Below are 1,224 nucleotides of genomic sequence, written 5' to 3' on the forward strand. Positions count from 1 at the left end.
TATGGTTTCACTGTGTGTGTGTGTGTGTGTGTGTGTGTGTGTGTGTGTGTGTATGTCCACATTGACCAAACAATATGCTTTATATATATGCAGTTAATTTTATGTTAGTGATATTTCCATAGAGTTAGGAAAACTTATTCTTGCCCTGTTCGTGATCAGAATACACACAAATATATTCTGTTGTGGAAACTATGTCCTATTTCCTCTCCCCTATGTGACCAAGATTCTATTCCAATAATCATGTAGCTTTTCTGTTGGGATCTTTTTTTTTTTTTTTTCTGTTCAGAAAGCGTTTTATTGTTGCTCCAATTTTAGGAATTTTCACTGACAGAAAATCAACACTTTCAGACAACTTCCAGCATGGCCCTGCTGAGCTTCTGAATCTTGGTTTTCGCAGACATATCAGCATATCTCTCTCCAATACGGACAATCATTCCACCCAGGATTGACGGGTCAGTCTTAACTTCCAATTTCAAGACTTGGCCTTTACTTAGGAAGCTCTTCAGGACCGTTTTTAATTCAGTAAGAGTGGATTCATCTAAAGGAGATGCAGTAGTCACTGTGCACGGTACTTCTCCACGGTGGACGCTCATCATGGTTGAAAAGGCAGAGATGACTCCAGGGGTATTGTACAAGCGACCATTCTCAGCAAGCAAATTGATCAGGTTGGATGTGAGGGGAGAGAACCTCTCTTTTGCGCTCATGTCACTTAGGTTTTTCACTTTCACGGAACGCTTTATACAGGGATTCATAATGGAAGCAGCCATTTTGGGTTCCTTCAAGATTTGTGCTACTCTCAACAATTCTTTCTCTACTTGTTCCAGTTTATTCTGTTTAGATGCAGCAGAATAAAGAGCAGTGGCATAGCGACCTTCGATACCATATACCTGAAGAGGTGGCTGCACGAGCTTGGAAAACGGCCTGACCACAGTCATACTAAAGCATCGCACCTGCCAGGACAGCCCAGACACTGCTGGGACGGCCATCTTCTCTGGGTGGCTGTAGGTCCTGTTGGGATCTTATAGACTAAATTCTTTCATTGGAAAGCTAAAAACCATTATTCAAAGATTCCATGTATGTTTCCTACTAGAGTGGGCAACAAGAGAGATTCTTGAGTGAGATTTGGAGGACAGAATTAAGGCAGCAGCTGCTTTATAACTCATCCCTGTTGTAGCTTGTCAGCTAGCTCATGTCATCGGTATGGGACAGCTACCTATCCTACAA

General features: G+C 42.1%; 1 protein-coding gene across 1 annotated transcript; it reads right to left on the reverse strand.

The window, feature by feature from the left end:
- Positions 1-262: 262 nt before the first annotated feature.
- LOC113911305 (ATP synthase subunit O, mitochondrial-like) lies at positions 263-1,003 on the reverse strand. Its single transcript, XM_035723272.1, has one exon. It carries the CDS (start codon positions 984-986, stop codon positions 345-347), a length of 642 nt encoding a protein of 213 aa, XP_035579165.1. The 5' UTR covers positions 987-1,003; the 3' UTR covers positions 263-344.
- Positions 1,004-1,224: the final 221 nt, after the last annotated feature.

Source organism: Zalophus californianus, chromosome 12, assembly GCF_009762305.2.
Source record: "Zalophus californianus isolate mZalCal1 chromosome 12, mZalCal1.pri.v2, whole genome shotgun sequence".
NCBI classification, from domain to species: Eukaryota; Metazoa; Chordata; class Mammalia; order Carnivora; family Otariidae; genus Zalophus; species Zalophus californianus.